General features: G+C 42.8%; 1 protein-coding gene across 1 annotated transcript in view; it reads left to right on the top strand.

Moving 5' to 3' along the window:
• The window catches only part of SEC23B (SEC23 homolog B, COPII coat complex component), a 19,166-nt gene extending 2,139 nt beyond the window's left edge, over positions 1–17,027 (top strand). The window contains exons 2-20 of the mRNA XM_064446484.1: positions 137–372; positions 1,437–1,494; positions 2,132–2,218; positions 2,426–2,662; positions 3,041–3,126; positions 3,923–4,067; positions 4,596–4,754; positions 5,571–5,686; positions 6,656–6,779; positions 7,310–7,390; positions 7,722–7,811; positions 8,626–8,732; positions 8,917–9,070; positions 10,444–10,521; positions 10,829–10,990; positions 11,829–11,915; positions 13,988–14,143; positions 15,357–15,422; positions 16,578–17,027. Coding sequence (XP_064302554.1) covers positions 152–372; positions 1,437–1,494; positions 2,132–2,218; positions 2,426–2,662; positions 3,041–3,126; positions 3,923–4,067; positions 4,596–4,754; positions 5,571–5,686; positions 6,656–6,779; positions 7,310–7,390; positions 7,722–7,811; positions 8,626–8,732; positions 8,917–9,070; positions 10,444–10,521; positions 10,829–10,990; positions 11,829–11,915; positions 13,988–14,143; positions 15,357–15,422; positions 16,578–16,667 — 2,304 coding nt within the window. The 5' untranslated portion in view covers positions 137–151 and the 3' untranslated portion in view covers positions 16,668–17,027. The remainder of the gene's footprint in view (positions 1–136; positions 373–1,436; positions 1,495–2,131; positions 2,219–2,425; positions 2,663–3,040; positions 3,127–3,922; positions 4,068–4,595; positions 4,755–5,570; positions 5,687–6,655; positions 6,780–7,309; positions 7,391–7,721; positions 7,812–8,625; positions 8,733–8,916; positions 9,071–10,443; positions 10,522–10,828; positions 10,991–11,828; positions 11,916–13,987; positions 14,144–15,356; positions 15,423–16,577) is intronic.

Genomic DNA, 17,027 nt, shown 5'->3' with positions numbered 1-17,027 from the left:
TTAACTCATTATAACATACTGGCTTTGTCCTGCAATGTCTTGTACCTACACATAGTTGATCTGCTGACGTCCTTTGCAGGACTATTGTCGAAACAGGTGACTGCTGTCTGAATGTGCGTTGTTTATATCCTTCCAGAGCTTCTGCAGCCCCATGGCGACATACCTGGAGTTCATTCAGCAAAATGAGGAGCGTGACGGAGTGCGTTTCAGCTGGAATGTGTGGCCCTCCAGCAGGCTGGAGGCCACAAGGATGGTTGTCCCCCTGGCCTGTCTTCTTACGCCGCTGAAGGAGCGTCTTGACCTGCCGCCTGCGCAGTATGAACCAGTGCTTTGCAGCAGGCCGACCTGCAAAGCGGTGCTCAACCCACTCTGGTATGAGTTTCTTGCCTGGGGATGTTAAGAGAGGCTGGATAGTACCTAGTTTTTATCTGACCTTCACTACTTCCTTTTTCCCCTTTTTCTCTGTCCAGTGCCTGGCAGCTTCTTCCATTTAGATGTGGTGGGTTGGTTAAAATCCATGTGTGCCTAATGAGATAACGTTGAATGCTAGCCTGTTACTAGAGCTGCCAGAAACAAAGGAGAGAGGAGTGCCTTTGGGGGGGCCATTAAGGCAGAGGTGATATGGAAACAGCCAGTCCTTTTATCATCCCAGAGAATTTTGTGGTATATGATGAAACTTAAAATAAACAACGATGCTGATTATACTGTGATATTGTCCTCTGGGCTGTGATGTTCACTTGTTTTCCTGCTTCCCACATATCCTACTGCTTGTAGGTCGGTTCCAGTGTGAGCATCAAGGTTTTCTTTACAGTCTTCCTGAGAATGTAAGATGAATGATCTCAGTCCCAAAATCATGTGATGATCACACATACTCAGAGCATTGCATTGGGCTGAGAAAAAGCAGGGAAGGTCAGTAAGAGGAAGTAAGGAGAGATCAAGCCCATGAAATAAGAATATGACCAGGCTTTACTGCACCAGCAGTTACAGGATGTTGTAACGGGCTGAGGAGAGTAAACTCTTTGGGGCGGGATCAGCCTATTTGTTCAGTGTTTGCGCAGGATCTGGGTGAATGGCTCCTGCTGCTCTATGACCGGAGTACTTGTGTGCTGTAGCTGGACAAACAATAAGATGACTGAGATAAGCCCAAGTATAGTGAAAGAATGATTAGACCCAAGTATTTGCCTGCCAAAGGCTAGGCTCCAGAGAGCTGTCAGTGGTCTGTCCTGCTGACAAGCCTGGAAGTGGCAGGACTGGATGAGCTAATGGACTTTTTGGCAATAGAACAAGAGTCTGAATCCCTAAAGCTCTTGTCGTTCAAGTGGGAGTGTCTGATATTCTGTTTCTTCCTCAGTGCTGTGAACCAGCACACAAAATTGTGGAGCTGTGCTGTAAAATTGTTCCTATAGTTATACTAATGCCTAGTCTTTCCCCTGCAGCCAGGTTGACTATCGGGCCAAGCTCTGGGCTTGTAACTTCTGTTTTCAGAGAAATCAGGTAAGTTGGAAAAAGCATCAGCCCTTCCATCTTTTCAGTGAATATTTTATTGATGGCCTCCCCTGGCAAAGGATGTTAAGCATGGATTCCAATTTTCTAGATTCCTTCCCTTGGCCTTTTTCTCTTGTTGAACCCAGGCCAGAGTACTTGTTAATGGGCTTGTTTTACCTGACATCTGGTCTGTTTTCAGTTCAGCTTTGCCAGTGTGTTTACCACCATGCAGGGCATAGGAAGGAGATAAAAATGCTATTTTGTCCCATGTGTTTCCAGCATGTTTTTTGCACTTGATATTTACTGTTCTTGCTGAATATGAAATTCATTAAATGCAAATAGAGTTTTGCCATCAGAAACTGTCACGTGGCTAAATGAATTTCAACTAACGCATAGTTGCTGCTTTGGTCCTACCTTTTATTTACACTGGATTGAGCAGCTGTCCGTACTGCTGGCCCCATGTTGTCTGTGCTTAGGAAAAGAGCAGCATGAGTCTCTTGTTGTGAATTAATCAGGTTGGTGCAGTGGCGGTAAATAAAGAGTTGAATAACCACATCATGAGCAGGGCAGCGTCTGTACTGCAGAGGATGGCCCTACATTTCTGTCCTGCAATTTCCTTGTCCTAATTTTTTGTTCTCTTTTTCAGTTCCCTCCAGCATACGCAGGCATATCTGAAGTCAATCAACCAGCAGAGCTTATGCCTCAGTTTTCAACAATTGAATATATAGTGCAGGTAATGAATCATAGGCATGTTTGAAGCCCCCAGAATTGTCTTGTTTGTGACAGATTATGTATGTTTTAGATTTACTCAAGAGAATGGAAATAAATAACATTTCTACAAGGTGCTTACGATAGGCCTTAGTTTATTCTTTGCCTGGAGGCATTATAAAGTGTCACCTGCCATATGCAGGGATAGTAAATCCATCTCTTTCCACATTAGCGAGGTCCACAGACACCATTGATCTTCCTGTATGTTGTCGACACATGCTTAGAAGAGGAGGACTTGCAGGCACTGAAGGAGTCCCTCCAGATGTCCCTAAGTCTTCTGCCTGCTGACGCTCTGGTGGGGCTTATCACTTTTGGCAGAATGGTCCAGGTTCACGAGCTGAGCTGTGAAGGGATTTCCAAGAGCTACGTGTTTAGGGGCACAAAGGACCTGACAGCTAAGCAAATACAGGTATGTTTTGCCATCTCTTAGACCAGTGGCTTGTTCCTGTTAGCTCTGTTGACACCACTGCTGGTCTTTCAAGCTCTGGGCTCTTTGTGGGGAAAGGAGGGTTCAGTGCTCTTAACTGTTAGCCTGTTTCCCTTTCAATATCTGTTCTGTCTTTTTGCTTTTTTTTCCTTGGAAGCTTGTCTAAGATAGAGTTTGTGTATCTCACGTAATGGACCCATTGATCCATTCCTAATGGGAGTTCAAAGATTAATAATTTCACAGATTTTAATGTATTAGTGCTACAGTATTGCAGGCCTTAGGACATATTGCTTGACAGCAAATAATATGTTTAGTGTTTGAATAGTACATCTCCTCTGCCTCCTCTTTACTGTTCTCTAGGAAATGCTTGGGCTTTCAAGGCCAGCTGTCCCAGTTCATCCAGGAAGACCTCTTCAAACACCAGAGCAACATGTTATTTCAAGCAGGTAAGCTGCACCAGCACAGCAGAAGACCAGAGCAGATGTTTTATGCCCCTTGGGGTCACACTTCTAAACCTGGGTTTCCCAAGAGGAGTCTTTGTAAGACGATTCAAATGTCTTTATTGTCTTGTCACAGTTATTTCCCTAAATCAAGTGATATGTGTGGATGGGATTTACTAGAGCTGCAGGCAAAGTGTTAGGCTTCTGTAGTATCTTGGTATTGCAGTTGCAAGAACATGATGGCCATTCAGGCTCAATTTCTACTTGGAAAACAGAGAGTAGCTGTCTTTCGAAAACACATTGCTCAGGAGTCACTTGGAGCAAGGGCCTGTCTTTTCCATTGACCAGCCAGCCAGTGGGGGGTCTGCTCTATGCGTAACAATCCTACACACCACCTTTTACCCCCTGACCCTGCAAATCCAAAAAGTGATTGACAGGCAAGCAGTGGCCCCTGAACAGTAAAGCTGTGTTTACCTCTGTTAAATATAGTTTTTTCTTTCTCAGCTCTTCTTTTTCATTGACATTTTGGTAGACTAAAACACCATTGAAATTCTTTCTGTGCTTTATGTGACTTTGCCTTCTTGTCAGTTCTTGATATCTTGCTTTGATCAAATTTTTTATTTCGAACAGGCCTGTTATCTTGAAAAGTTCGTATGTAAGAAGGGAACATGCCATGTGACTTTTTGCTTCTGATAACTATCTCAGTGCAATTTATGCGTGCCAGGAACAAAGAGGCACTTTCTTTCTACTCTAAACTGAAAGGACTTAAAAACAGGAAAACATTTTATTTTAATTTTTGCAGGTTTCTGCAGCCAGTACATAAGATTGACATGAATTTAACAGATCTGCTTGGAGAACTGCAAAGGGACCCATGGCCAGTGACCCAGGGAAAGAGGCCTTTACGTTCCACTGGAGTAGCTCTTTCGATTGCTGTTGGCTTACTGGAGGTACACTTAGTGCTGTTGTTTGAGATGAGCTGGTCAAAGTAAGCACGTGGCAGTCTTTGCTGAGACATGTGTGGGCTGCAGAGGTGCAGTTTGTCTCTACTGACATTTGACATGATTTAGCACCAGCTGGTGTAGAGTGGGCTAGGAGTTTACATCTAAATGGTAAAATATGCAGGTGTTTAAAGGCCTCTTGATTCCTGTGTGTATCGCCATGTGGAAGTGATACTATGCACTGGGTTTATCTGAGGGTCATCTAAGATGTAAGTAAAAAGAACAGAGACTGCCTGCTTCCTGTTACGAAGACATGAAGCTTGTCGTAGCTTGAGTCTAAACTTGAGAGTTGCTGTAACGCTCAGGAAATGCATCGCTGTGTATCAAGGTGGCCTTTAGCAGAGACAGGTCCCTAATGATGTTGAAGAAACACATTCAGATGCTTCTCTCAAGAAGCATTGTTGCCATTTAATCAGTCTTTCAATTTTTTTCCCCCCTTTTTTTTCCCACTCTCTCTCTGATATATCTTTATTTTAGGGCACATTTCCAAATACAGGGGCCAGAATAATGCTGTTTACAGGTGGGCCGCCAACACAAGGACCAGGCATGGTGGTAGGAGATGAACTGAAAACACCCATACGTTCTTGGCATGACATAGAGAAGGACAATGCAAGGTTCATGAAGAAAGCCACCAAGGTAGGTGCTAGTGCCTGCAGTGTGTGTTTAAAAACAAAAACTGAATTTTGTGTAAATGAGGGGAAAGCGCATAACACAAACTTACGTTCACTGCTGTGTTGACAGTTGTCCAGTGTCCTTCCCCAGCGAACAAACATGTTCCGTTCTCACGTTGTGGGAGCAGTATGTCCAGATGCTTGCTTGGTTGTCTTTGAAGTGCCTGAGTCTTCTCTGCACGTTAAATTGTGAGAGTGGTCAAGAGAAGGGTAAAAAAGACTTCCTCCTCGTTACTTCACACCACAGTCTTGTGAATTCTCAGAGAAAAAAATATTTCAGTGTTGTTTCTTAGCTGATGGTGGGTGGAGAGTTTATTCATCAACGTCATTGTATCTCCTCCTAGGGAGGAAAAAAACCTGTCTTCCAAGAATTGGTTGCTTCCAGAAAGCCGTGTTTGTCTTCCTGGCATATGAAACAACAGTTAAAATAGTTAAAGTGTCAGGCATGAAATGTGCCTGTTGGCTTAGAGGAAGCAGTGTGACACCTGTTCTCTTAACTGTCACCTGGAACATTTGGGTTTCCACTAGGTTATCACAGAAAAAGATCCCATGCAATTCATGCACTCTCTGTACTTGTAACATGCAACTCAAGCTCATCCAAGTGCAAGCATCCTAGGAGGGAGAAGTGTGCTCCAGCAGAGCAGTAAGAGTAAACAGCTGTTTTCTTACTACAGCAAATTGCTTCATTTGTACCCTGTGTTTCACTTGTTGGCCTCACCTGGAGAGCAGAAGAAAAAATTGCCCATTGCAACATCCTAAACACCATGTATGTTTTCCCCAGCACTACGAGACTCTGGCTAATCGCACTGCAGCCAACGGGCATTGCATCGACATCTATGCATGCGCCCTGGATCAGACTGGACTGCTAGAGATGAAGTGCTGTGCAAACCTTACTGGGTATGTTCATTGCAGGAGAGCACAAAGTTGGCATTTGTTTGATGTTTTCTTTGTTTGTTTGTTTGTTTTGAGGGGGAGAACAGTTCAGAAAGCAGTTAAGCTTGCTGTCAGGGCAAAAGGGTGAGATATTTATCGTTCTGTTCTAAACTGTGGTTTGAATTTGCGAGGAATTATATGGCAAACCTCCCGTGATCCCAGTCCACATTTCTGAAGTCTCAAAGCAGCATGTGAATTAGCAGTGCTGGTAGAAAACTCAGTGTCCTGCTTTGAGAAAGGTATTCTAAAGCATGGTGCAACATGTCTTTTGCAAATGCCTTCTGCTTCCTTGGGAGATAGCAAGTATCCTTTCCAGAATTGATGGGATAGGGACGCTGTGCTTTGTGGTGTCTGCATGACTGAAGCACAATCAGAAGAGCAGAGCTTCAGGCATGGTGGGTAGAAGCTTTCCTTGTGTGGGCCAGATTTTCTCTGCTTAACAGCTCACTGGCACTTTCTCCAGGGATTCTTGGCTTTCCTGGATCTAGCTTTAAGTGACATCTCTAAGAGGTAAATGCCCATGTCCCATATTGATGAAAACCTTAGGATCTCTGCGAGGAAGGCTGTGTGCTACACTGGGCCTTTTAGGTGCTGTAGTGTGGGTGGTTCCAGCTGTGCACCCAGGCCTGCCTGGGGAAGCAGGCTGAGCAAAGCTCTCTTCTGGGTTAAGATGATTCTAACAGGAGTATTTTTAGGGCAGCTGGAAATAGAGTTGAGAAAGCAGGCTGACAAAGATGGAGCATTAACTTGTGTGGCTTTGGAGGAGGCATCCATGAATCTGTGTTTCCTGATGTGAATTCTACCTATGCAGAGGCATGCTTTAAAACAGTTTCTGCATGTGTTTGCATGCGTGAGAGTTAGAGGAATATATCCTTTGTGCTTTACCTTTAGTTCCCACTTGCTTCAGTTTGCGTATTGTTTTTTCTCTCCCAGAGGACACATGGTGATGGGAGACTCCTTCAACACTTCTCTCTTCAAGCAGACCTTCCAGCGGGTATTTAACAAAGGGTTCAATGGGGAATTTCGGATGGCTTTCGGTGCAAGTTTGGATGTGAAGGTAAGAGATTAATTGCATTGGATGACATTAACTGGGAAATACAAGTGCAGTTCATTCAAAAGGTGATTAAGTATCTGGAGTATAGAAAATTTTACATGTTTGAGGTCAGCCATAGTGCCTGTTTTGGGAGAAGCACTGTACTGGAGTGAGTGGAGGGATTTTTGTTTGAAAGCTTATTAAAGTTGTGGTTGGTTTTTGGTTTTGTTTTGGTTTGGGTTTTTTTTGAAAAAAAAAAACAAACCAAAAACAAAGCCTCTGAGCTCAGCCTCTCCTCACCCAGCAAGGAATATTTCATACTGTCTCGTAGTCACTATAAATACACCTTCATTATTAAAATGTGACTATGTAGATTCTCTTAGGTTCACTAATTGTAGCAGTAGTGATCTGGGAAAGTACTCAGATACTTTCCCTGACAACTGTGTTGATGCATCATCTGATCAAAGCTGATTTGGTCTGTGTGTATTCTGTTTGACTGACTTGATTTTAAAAAAAGACTACAACAAAACACAACTTCTCTTACCTTGTTTTAGACCTCTAGGGAGCTGAAGATTGCAGGAGCTATTGGACCATGCATATCCCTGAATGCTAAAGGGCCATGTGTCTCTGAAAATGTAAGTTTCTGACATGGAAATATTTTTAATAAAGAAGTAATTGAACAGTGCAGAGTTTCTGTCTAGACCTACAGCTCAGCTAGAATGTCAGAGTTTTCAAGAAGAACAGTTTGGAAACATCCCTAGGAAAAGACAGTCTTTCCTAGACTAAATTCTTGCCCCATAAGGCTTTTTTTTTTAACTATATGTCCTTCAGTAACTTAATTCACACCCAAAAGATAAGAAATCTAGAAGGCCTGCTGTAACTTGTACCTCTGATCAGAATTTAACATAAGCTTGCCTTACGTGCTGCTAGAGACAAAAATGCTGCTTTCTTTTCAATTCTGTGTAGGAACTTGGAATTGGAGGAACATCTCAATGGAAAATTTGTAGTCTGGATCCCAGCACAACTCTGGCCATTTATTTTGAAGTGGTAAATCAGGTGAGTCCTGGCTTTTTTTTGTTGTTGTTGTCTTTTTTACACACTGAAATATTTGTTTGTAACAGGGCCAGGAAATGCAGCCAGGAATATCCCCTGTGTTGCAGATGGATGATTGCAAAGCAACCAAGTGTTTTGTGTCAAAGAAATAAGTCTCAGAGGTTGTTTTCATATGCATAAATTGCCTAATATTTTTGTTCTCTACAAAACCTGCAATCTTTCCTTGTCTTCTTCCTGCGTATTTATTTAACAAAGAAGAAATAGTCTTTTTGCCAGTAGGTGCTGTGGAGAATAAAAGTATAAATAACTTCAAATTCTTGGAGAATTGGTACTCCCAAGTTGTAATAACTTGATGGCTCAGAAGCAACTTTTGGCTGAGGAAGTTTCTGAGCATGTGGCAGCTAGAAGCCAGGAAGGCCACCCCAGAGGAATTCTATTCCACATGTGTGTCTGTGTCTTCTCTCCTGTGTGGGCTTGTTAGTGTTGGGAATAGGATGGTGGACTCACAAGACCTAAGCTCAGACCTTGTACCGCCATTCATATGTTTATTGCTATAGAGATGACAAGTTGCAGTTGTCCTTTAAGGGACAAGCTGATAAAATGTCAGGCGCAATATTAAATGGGCCCAGCACCACTTGACTCTGAGGGCTGCTGGAAAACACAACGCTAACAGACGTGCCTCTCTTCTCTGGTCGATCTCTAGTTTGTACTTACTCTATGATTGCTCAGATGATGCCCTGGAGTTCTCTGTAGTGGTAGCTTACAAAGTTATGGAAAAGCTAGCCTGTTTTGAAGGCTTACCTTGTTTCATTTGCAGCACAATGCACCAATACCTCAGGGAGGCAGAGGGGCAGTGCAGTTTGTCACTCAGTATCAACACTCCAGTACGCAGAAACGCATTCGTGTCACCACCATAGCCAGAAAGTGAGTATCTCATGCCAGTTCTTTGGCAGAATGGCAAAAACTTAAGCTGCAGCCTGTGCTGGAATTTTTCTAGCTTTTTGTTGCATATATTGGCCGAAGAGCGTTTGGCAGAGGGAGGCTGAATCTGGTTTGAGTTTTGCTGAAGGTGAATGCATGTAGCACTAACACTTTACTAACCCTATAGCTGGGCAGATGCACAGAGTCAACTCCAGCATATAGAAGCTGCGTTTGACCAGGAAGCAGCTGCTGTGCTGATGGCACGACTGGGAGTGTACAGAGCTGAATCTGAGGAGGGACCTGATGTTCTGCGATGGCTGGACAGACAGCTGATCAGACTGGTAAGACCAACAGACTGCAGTTGGGTGTGGTCTTGATTTTAGTAAAAATGGTCTCTGGAAATGAAAACACTGTTCTTTTTCCAGATTGACTTGCTTTGTTTGTGTTCTGATCATGGTCATGTAGTTGTAGTACCCAATAGCTCAGAAACCAGTATGCTCAGGGTAGGTAAACATCCTATCATGCTGAAAGGGTTAAACCTGAGATTAAAGAAGTGATAGTGAAACACAGAATAATGTAGGTGGGAAGGAACTTCTGGAGGTCTCTGGTTCAGCCCTCCTGCTCAAAGCAGGGCCAGCTTGAAGTTAGAGGAGGTTGCTCCAGGTCTTGTTCAGTTGAGTTTTGAAGATCTTCTCTTGCTTCTCTTGGAAACCTGTTCCAATGTTTGATGACAGTCACTGTGATTTTTCTTCCCTTCTTCCACTTCCTCTTTTCTTCTTTTCCTCCCCCTCACCTCTGTCAGAATTTCCATTTTTCCAGCTACCCGTCAGGTAGTAGACAGCGATACGACTCCCTGATCCCACTCTTCTCTAGGCTGAACAAACCCAGCTTCTTCAGCCTCTCTTTCTCTACATGAGATGCTCCAGCTCCTGGCCAGCTCGATGGCTTCTGCTAAACTCACTCCAATATATCAATGTCTGGTTTGCACTGGGGAACCCCAAACTCGACACAGCATTCAGATGTGGGCTCACAGGTGCGAAGTGCAGGGTAGTAATCACTTGCACCACTTCATACTATTTCTTTCTTTGAGTTTCACAAGCCTGAATTGCCTAAATTGGTTCTGGCTTTGTCCGAAGTGGACACGCAGAGTTGATACTAACAGATATGGCACATCAGACACTGAAAAAACAGGGCCAGTATCAAATAAAGATTTGAGCACCAAAATGCACATGGGCACACTGAAATGATTGTGGAGTCATTTATAGTTAAATTGTTAAAACCATTAATAGTTCTTATTTTCAGTGAAGCAGTTGGTGAAATGCCAGGCTGCTGCTGCTGCTCTAGAAGGAAGTAGAGTTGCTGCAGAAGTGCCTCATAGCATACAAAGCAGCTTAGATATAACATAGTACCCCTGATTTGATGGAAAAAATTGGGTAGTACTAGAAGCACTATTTCTTTCATTCTTAGATGAATTAAAATCTAGGTTTAATATATATAAAAATAGCTGAACAGACTGAGTCATCGTTCTCATTGCTGTAAGATATAGAAACCACTGACTTAAGGAAAAATAAATTTTATGTATACTTGTTATTGTCACTTTCATGCCTTGGTGATTTTTTTTTAAAGTAACCAAAAGAACACCCTTTAAAAAAAAGTGTTAATTCTAAAAGAAAAAAGTGAGAGATAACTAAAGTATCCATTTTGCTTCCAACAGTGTCAGAAATTTGGACAATACAACAAAGATGATCCCAACTCCTTCAGATTGTCAGAATCATTTTCTTTGTATCCCCAGGTAAGAACTTCACTTCCCACAGCCATGGGAAAAGTGTGCAAGGGTGAGTGACGGTGATGATAGAACATCTTGTACCGTTTATGAAATTCAAGAGGGGAGGAACAGATGCTTTTTTAATTTGGTGGGCTGGTCCTGTGGTTCAGTCCTGCATAAGGACTTATCAGTTCCTGATAAGGGAAGGACTCTGGGAAGTTAACAAGGGGTAGACTTCTTTTCAAAGAACTCGCTGTTCAGAAAGATTGGACTTGGGTGCAGAAGTTTTGACAACTTGCTGACGTTTCTCTTCTTACTCATCTTTCTGGTGCAGTTCATGTTCCACCTGCGCCGGTCCCCGTTCCTGCAGGTCTTCAATAACAGTCCAGATGAATCTTCTTATTACCGTCACCACTTTGCTAGGCAAGATCTGACCCAGTCTCTCATTATGATCCAGCCCATCCTTTATGCTTATTCCTTCCATGGACCTCCTGAGGTGAGTCCCTGTTTAACAGGAAGAGGTGGATCAGTCCAAAGTAATGAGTATTCAGAGTAACACTATTTCAGCAAAAAGGTCCCATATATATATTTTCAGTAAAGGTAGTTATTAAATGATGAGATAGGGTAATGTAAAATATGAGTTGTGTTCTCAATAAGTTTACAGCTTTGACCAAAAAAACCACCTCAAACCACAAAAACTGCCCCAAAAACCAACCTCCCTGCCAAGCCACAGCCCCTGCCCCCCAGCATCCAGCGAATATTGTGGCTGTCAGTACCGCTTTTCTTCTCTGCCAGAGGCTGCCATCTCCACTGCATAAGTCAGCAAGCCTTGGCCCTTCCAGGTCATAATCTCCCACCAGCTGCTTGTTTTTAGTTGTTTATGCAGCAGTGTTTAACTATGTGCAAGGATTTAGTGGACAGACACGGATTCCCTTATACTGACAGCTTCCTTGAAAGGAGTGTCTGCAGGAAAGGAACACAGGAGGTGCTGGAGTAACACTTTGAAACCATCTTGGCAGCATTTGCCAGAGTTCACATGTTACTCCTTATTAACTTTTGTTCGAGATCATTTCGAATTAAACTTGGATAGCCATAGAATTTGCTCTCTCGCATCCTGCGCTGCCTACAGCAGCCGATAACCTCCTGCTCCATTCAGCGATGTTACAGGAGGCTGACTGCGCTCTGCAGGTCTTTCACGTGGACTGAGCAGCCAATGGTGAAGTTGTGTCTATACGGACGGGGCTGAGCAAGCTGTTCAGCCAGCCATGAAGGTTAACAGTTAACACAGCTCTGAGGGATTTGTGGTGCCTGACTTTCTTCTTTATTTTCCGCAGCCAGTGCTTTTGGACAGCAGCAGTATTCTTCCTGACAGAATCCTACTGATGGATACTTTCTTCCAGATAGTTATCTACCTTGGTGAGGTACAGTGAAATATGTTCTCTTTCTCTGTTTGCACTTCCTCCCTCCTGCTATGCATGCAGACAATGCCACTATTAGTATAAAAAGAGCCCACACTAGCATAATGACATCGTATACATGCTGCCAGTTGTAATACAATTACCACAGTCTGACTTAACAAAAAAGTCCTACTGGAGTCACTAAGGAGGTGTTCTGCACTGAGGAATAGCTGTCATGTTAGCTTGGTAATGAAGATGGTCCCTTACTGTACCTGGAAAAGGACAGAGAAACTTGAAAATAAGCAGCTGCAGTTTGATTTTCAGGTATGTGATGTATTTGGTTGCTGGGTTTTGACACTTAAATACTGCTGCTCTTAAATCAGTTATGAATTTTTCCAGTTTTTGCTTTTAAATATTGGACATTTTTGACAGTTGCTCCTATATTCCTTCCCTGACCAAGCTAGGTGCTTAGGTACTGGACACTTCTGAATGTCCAGATTTATACCAATATCCACAGCCTTGGCTTTCCAGTGCCTCTTCAGTATGCAGACCTATAGATCTGTACTTCAGTCCTGTCAGGTTTTGTGAGGGAGTGGTATGCTACTGTAGCTGCAGAATGGAAATTTCTCACACCCTAAAGTAGTTACGGGGTAAGGGATGAAGAGGAAGCTGGCTTTCCACTTTTTTTCTCTGGAAATCTCCCTGTTCTTTGATGCCTTTTTTTCCCCCTCATATCCTCTGTAGTCCTGCTTGGGGAGTAGCCCTCATCCAATTTCTTCTATCTAAATGTGGCATCAGATTGGAATAGTTTAAATAAACCCATCTTGCTTTATGGTCCTTTATGGTTTGTGGTTTATTCCTATCAGTGAAAACTTTTTGGGAGGCGTTTTAACTCTTCCTGTTGTTTTTGAACTAAGCTACTTCATTTAACGGATGCTATTGGAATGCCTGAAGTTTGGCATGGTAGTTTGCAGCAGCTCCATTATTAGCTCCCGACTGCACTCTATATAGGATTTCTTCCCTTTGAGAAGTGAGTAGGGATACCTGATTGATATGAACAGGAGTTGAATGTTTGAGTCAACAGTGACAATCAGAATCATAGCATCATTGAATCATTAAGGTTGGAAAAGATCCCTAGGATCAACCTCTAGTCCAACTGTCAACCCAGCACCTCCAGGCCTCCTAAACCATGCCCTGAAATGTCACATCTACATGTTTTTTGAACACTTCCAGGGACGGTGACTCCACCACCTCTCTGGGCAGCCTGTTCCAATGCCTGACCACTCTTTCAGTAAAGAAATTTATCCTGATATCCAATCTAAACCTCCCCTTGTGCAGCCTAAGGCCATTTCCTCTTGTCCTATCACTAGTAACTTGGGAGATCAACATCCACCTCACTACAACCTCCTTTCAGGTACCTGTAGAGAACCATAAGGTCTCCCCATAGCCTTCTCTTCTCCAGACTAAACACCCCCAGCTCCCTCAGCCACTCCTCATAAGACTTGTTTTCCAGACCCTTCCCCAGCTTTGTTGCCCTTCTCTGGACACACTCTAGCACCTCAGCGTCCTTGTTGTACTGAGGGGCCCAAAACTGATAAATAATAATATAAATCTTCCCAATAAATCTTCCAGAGTTAACTTAAACAGTTTCTACCTGCTGTTGCAGTAAAATTTAGACAAAGGAAGAGCTAATTGTGTGATCTGTGCACGCACAGAGCAATTGTTAGGTACCTTGAAAATACTGTAAGGCGATGTCCGCTTCATTTAAGACCAAGTCAGATCAAAATGTCAGTGATTTATAAATGCTTTGTGTTTCTGTGTTGGCGCAGGCTGAAACATACAGGCTTGAAGATCACTTTCACTTAATTGCTCTTATACTGCACAAACTGCTACGAGCTTTTGTTTTGAGTGCCTGTTCTTAAATTCAGGAACAGATGGAAACTGAATAATGCTATTGCCGGAGTAGTGAAAGTGTGCATTTGCCCCGTGCTCTGTACGCAGAGTACATGTAACGTTCTGCTGCCTTAAGGCATGCAGGTTAAAAAGGGGAGGCTTGCAGACATCTCTAATGTTTTTTCATTTCATCCCATCAATAGACTATCGCACAGTGGCAGAAAGCTGGTTACCAAGACATGCCCGAATATGAGAACTTCAAGCACCTACTGCAAGCCCCACTGGATGACGCCCAGGAAATCTTGCAAACTAGGTTCCCAATGCCGCGTTACATCCACACAGAACACGGGGGCAGTCAGGTAAGGAGGATTATTGAGGAACTTCTGTTGTTGCATAAAGCAAATACCTGTCTCTTTCTGCTTTACTAAAAGGGGGTTCTGTAAGTTAAATACAGCGGTAATTCAGCTCTTCAAAGCATAAAGCTTGTGTATTTTCTCATGAGCTCTTACTACAATAGCGTCTTCTAAGAAGTCAATCACTCGCTGGATATGCATCTGAAATCTGAGGATGGAAAAAAACCTGAGAAAGCCAGCTTAATTATCTTTTTATTCCCCAAAGAGGTGGGAAAGAAATAATTTGGCTACGTATCTAACCTTACCCAAGACAGGGAGTGCAGTTAGCTTGCTACGACAGTAAGTTACACTGAATGATTGACCAACTGTTCCTTTATTCTCAGATGCCAAATGAGGATATAAAATAGTTCCTATTTTTGCTCTTCCAGGAATTGCAGTTGTGCAGTGTTGTCTGTCTGGCTTGTTTGTAGCAGTGAAGAGGCAGGAACTGATGCTCCAAAACAAAAATTTTTGTAAATTAATAAATGTAAAACAATTAATTTCTGATGCGACAGTGTTGACACTGGGCACGCAGCAGTGCTGGCGACATGCCTGTGTTGCGTGGAACTGGAGCTGTCCTGCCAGGCGAGCGCCCCTTGCTCTAGCAGAGCACTCCGTACCCCTGGGAGAGAGTTGGGAGATAATGTTTTCCCTTTCCAAATGGAGGTGCCCATGGGGTACTGCCACCACCTTGTGGTAAACCAACTCCAAAGTAATAGTAGGGAAGGGAGTGCAACCATCAGGAATTCCTGCACTCATTTTGAGAGGATTGGAAGATGCCCAGAGTTTTTAACTTGATTCCCCCCTTTCCCTCCCACCAGGTATCTTCCTGAACCTTATTCTGTTATAAGGTTCCTGAATATTGTTTCTTGCAAAGCAATTTGTAAAATTACAAGGCATTTAAGCAATACTGTTGTCTCTGCCCTATGGGAGCCACAGTGGAGTAGTAGTACCCCTTGCAGAACACATGACCATTCAGAGTAAGCAGATGCTTGCTCCTAAGTCCAGCAAAAAATTGTCGGTGGAGCAGGGCTGTTTCTGGACTTGAAACCTGTTGAAGTAAAATTAAGACTTGTAAAAATAGAGGAATATAGTGTATCTAAGGCAGTAAGAAGTCTTGAGGGAGCCAACAGGTCTGTCATTTTACAAATCTACTTTCTCTGATGTTTTGTCTTAATAGGCCCGGTTCCTCTTGTCTAAAGTGAACCCTTCTCAGACCCACAATAACCTCTACGCGTGGGGACAGGTAAGCAACAGAAGAACTGCTCGTGTTTGGGTTTGCTGTAAAATGTACACTTATTGTCTATGCAGTAGCCGTCCTGTTTCAAGACATGGCCACAAACTGTGAGCAGGTTACATTTGTCTTCTATTTCTCATCTACAAGATTTTTGCAGACATACGTGACTGGATTTGAAAATCTCACAGTGCTTTGCGGTGCAAGGAAACAAGGCTATTTTTGTGTACCAAAGGATCTGATAATGGCATTACCATCTGAGACTGCAATAATTTTAACATTTTAAAAGACAAAACTGATTTATTAGATTTGTCTCTAAAGCTTAGGCAGGTTAGATTTTTATTCAGCCTGTTTATTCAAGTCCATGGTTGTTGATAAGATAAACGGTATTGGTGGGGAATGCTAGATGACAAGATGATCAGAATAGAGTTTTCAAGCCTGGATGACTAAACTCACGTTCCTGTTCTTGAACTGAAACCCCCCACGTTTTCAGCAAAATCCAGTTAACTTCGGGGCTTTTTCTCAATGGATCCAAGGAATGGCTGTCCAAATAAAGGTGCTGCCACAACAGCTCACTATGTCAGCTGCTTGATGGCTGGAGATGAGTGGTCTCCACAAGGCGTTCTTTGCTCCTTGAATCTCCCATCCTGTATCCCAGCTGCACCTGGGGCACAGGCACTGGGAGAATTTTCTGTAGTGGCTGATACTGAAGGAAGCAGCTAATTTGATGTGGCATACTCTTACAGGTTTCTGATGACCTGATGTAGAAATTTGTCTTCATCTTTCTCTACAAATATGATTTAAAACTCTCAGGTCACAGTTGTATTTAGTATTCTGGGAAAAGTAAGTAGCATGTGGATACATATAGATCTAACTTATCTGAGAACACTAGACTTTTATATCCTCTTTCTTTACCTTGTTTGTGTAGAGCTTTGGGCAGCAAAATTCCTAATGCTTTAGAAAGAAGAGACTTTCTTTTTTCCAGTAGTTCAGATTGCACTAGAGGGTAGTGTTAGTGCTGTTGCCAAAGAGTAGCGCCTTCCCACTAGGTCTGTACTTTGCAGAAAAGAAGGTGGTTGATTCAGCAAGTGCTGATATCCGATTTGCTTTCAGTTAGTCCCCAGTGTTAACAAAGCTATTTTAAGCTAGTTCTGTATTTTTCTGCAGGAATCGGGAGCTCCAATCTTGACAGACGATGTTAGTCTCCAGGTATTCATGGACCATCTGAAAAAGCTGGCAGTTTCAAGTGCATCATGACTTTGATCTGAGGAGCAAGAACAGAAGGGTTATGTGGATGATGCTGATGATGGAAGTGGAGCAATTTATTTACGTTTCCTTCTCTCTCTTTTAGACTAAGGTTTTTAAGTATGAAATGAAATAAATATTCAGGGAGAGTTTTGTACTTGGCCCTTCTAGATAGTAATTTATTTGTATTCCCTTTTATCTATGTTCTATTTACATTTTTCAGGCATTGTAATGCTAAAGAAGCAAAAGGATGTTTTAGCCAATACAGATTTTAACAGTCTTTAGTTTAATTTTTAATGTTGGGTGTTCTTAAGTGTCTTTTAGCAACCAGGGACTAGTATGAATGACAAATAAAACTGGGCATGAGCATTA

Source organism: Phalacrocorax carbo, chromosome 3 (genome assembly GCF_963921805.1).
Source record: "Phalacrocorax carbo chromosome 3, bPhaCar2.1, whole genome shotgun sequence".
Lineage (NCBI taxonomy): Eukaryota > Metazoa > Chordata > Aves > Suliformes > Phalacrocoracidae > Phalacrocorax > Phalacrocorax carbo.
Note: the sequence above shows the minus strand (reverse complement) of the source record. Positions and strands in the feature narration are given on the sequence as shown.